We start from the raw sequence: 2,500 nt of genomic DNA on the forward strand, positions 1-2,500 counted from the left end.
TTGTGTGTGTGTGTGTGTGTGTGTGTGTGTGTGTTGACTGACAGCCAACTTCAGCCGATTTCTGTAAAAGGTCTGCTGTTTTGAAGAAATCACAAATTGGGGTTGGTAGATAGAACTGTCCCCGTAGCTTTAAGTACCTCGGGTAATATAGCAAAATTTGATCATTTTTGCATAATTTCTGATTGTTTTCCTTGATCATACTTTGTTAAAACTAACAGAATCACATAATTTCACATTTTTGGGCTCAGTTTGCATAATTTCAGAATTTTTCTTGCTTAAAACAACGGGGACATAGAAAGTCTGGACGGTACCTCCCCAAAATTGCTCACCATTGTTGATCCTGGATCCCAACACTGGTACAAGCGACTGGAGCGCGGCGTACGAGTCTGCCTTGAGGAGGTACCTGGACTGCGGGTCGCTGGTCGTCTGGGGACGTCAAGGAAGGATTTATAAAATAATACAGCAGATGCTTTTACGCCGAGATGGACACAATTTAAGATCATTAGGGAGTGGTGGTTAGCAGGTGATCTGGTGTGGTTTGCTTCTTCATTTCTATTAAGCATCTATCGTCCTTTTCTCCCCATCTTTTTTATGTTTGTTACTCTCTTGTGACAGCTCTAATCTTCTGGCGCTCAAATGACCTTATGCAGTTGCGAGCGCCGTAAAACCTCTATTAAAACTAAACTAAACTAAACCATCATTAGGGAGGCGGGCTTCCAACCCTGCCTGACAGGGCCAGCACGGGCTGAGATAGATACAACATGATCTCATTCTCAGCAGAAAGGTCAATAAGATACTTGATGACAGTTTCTCCCAACTCGGGATTCGCCACATGAGTTCAAGACATAATTTAAAGTTTGGTGTGTCTGCCTAAAGAAAGGTACCAAAAGTCGCCATAGATCATTTTGAGCTACAGGCTGATTATGACCAAAAAATCTTTTTTTTAAATACCAAAATGTGTTTTTATTTTTAAAAAATAATAATTCCGCCGTTTTGTAACAATGTATTTTCATTGATTTAACTTCTGAATATTTTATGTTGAATAATTTTGAGACTAGGGTATTTTTTAAAAGAGATAATGAAAACTGCTTTTAAAAGGTGTTAAAATCTATTCTTGAAGCATGTTTTTTCTTCCCTGCTCGTTACGTTTTACCATTTAATTTTAATCATGATATTGACGTCAACTGAATGCCAAATTGGAAATGAATTTTCCATGAACAAATACATTGGAAATAATGTAATCATCGGGGTTTTTTTCAAGCTAGTATGTGTTTTAAATTTTAAAGCTAATTTTCTCAAAATTAGATATCTATACCTCTCCTCACAAAATGTGCAATATCTCAAAAAACTACTTGAGATATCTCAAAAATTAAAAAAACCCACTGCTTTCAGCATTGAATTTCCTATTAGGTACAACCCTTAACTGAAAATGGTCAAAATCCGACTTTTGGTACCTTTCTTTAGGCACGCACACATTGGTTCAGCAAGAGAATCCTCTTTGGCACTTTCCATCCAATAAGCACCCCTTCCCTTTTTTTTGGCCAAGGAAGCACAATAAGGATGTCAACTATTCTGTTGATGGTGAACCATGAGAGGTTGAGTTCAGAGATGTACAGAGCGCAACATTATACACGAGTTGTTGCTTTTGTTAGTTCTTTGTGAACCGGAGGGTTTAATTGCTCGCTTTTAAGGGCAAGCGGGCTAACCAGATTTCAAGGGTTTCCATAAATCTTGACCTACACCAAAAAAGGGCATTGCCCTACCTATAGAACTGACACCTCGAGCGCACAGGCAACCAAACTGTCTCCGGACTTGACAAGGCCTCGCCAGTCCCCCACACTTTTTCACTCAGCGCAACAGACTTGACAGCGGTACACGACCTAATGCATTGTTTCACTTTCACAAGGAAAGAAAATGGATAGCGATCCCACTCAGATTTTAAAAAATGTATTTTTATCATTGAAAAGAAGCCTGTCCTCAACAACAAGACTTCATATGATAATAGTTAGAAAACTTGGGAGGGTATACTCTCAAATCTTCATGCAGTTTGACATAATGCTATTTTAAAACCCTCTGACTGGTGAAAGGATGCAACCAAAACCACTGTCTCCTTATTTTCTTTCTAAGTGCAATCACAAGAGCACAGACAACAACTGCGTCGTGGAAGTCCAGGGCGTCAAATGAGGAAGTCAGTAATGATTATAGCCTACTGTTGCCTGCCTGTTGCTTAGCTCTTTGCGCGCGGTGTATAAATTAAGTTGCACGGAGACAGCAACTCTTGCGCAACTAAAATTGCCCTGTGCGCGCCTTGCCTAAGAGCCCCGCTTCGACCCTGCCTGTCAGTGACAACCTCTGCTTATCTGCTTAGAGGAGTACAGTATCCCAGCAGAAAGACAGAGATACTCCACAAAAATCTCCCCACCTAGGAATCGAGCTCGGTTCTTCTGCATGCAACGGCGAAGCGTCTAACCGGTACACCACAGGCGCTGGTGCACTCCCT

The 2,500-nt window shown here is 40.8% G+C and overlaps 1 protein-coding gene across 1 annotated transcript in view; it reads right to left on the reverse strand.

Annotated features, from left to right (window-relative positions):
- LOC101854711 overlaps positions 1-2,500 on the reverse strand; it is a 108,409-nt gene that overhangs the window by 100,160 nt on the left and 5,749 nt on the right. Inside the window, exon 5 of the mRNA XM_013081484.2 lies at positions 330-426. Within this exon, the coding sequence (XP_012936938.2) occupies positions 330-426 (97 nt within the window). The remainder of the gene's footprint in view (positions 1-329; positions 427-2,500) is intronic.

Source organism: Aplysia californica, unplaced genomic scaffold (genome assembly GCF_000002075.1).
Source record: "Aplysia californica isolate F4 #8 unplaced genomic scaffold, AplCal3.0 scaffold00133, whole genome shotgun sequence".
Lineage (NCBI taxonomy): Eukaryota > Metazoa > Mollusca > Gastropoda > Aplysiida > Aplysiidae > Aplysia > Aplysia californica.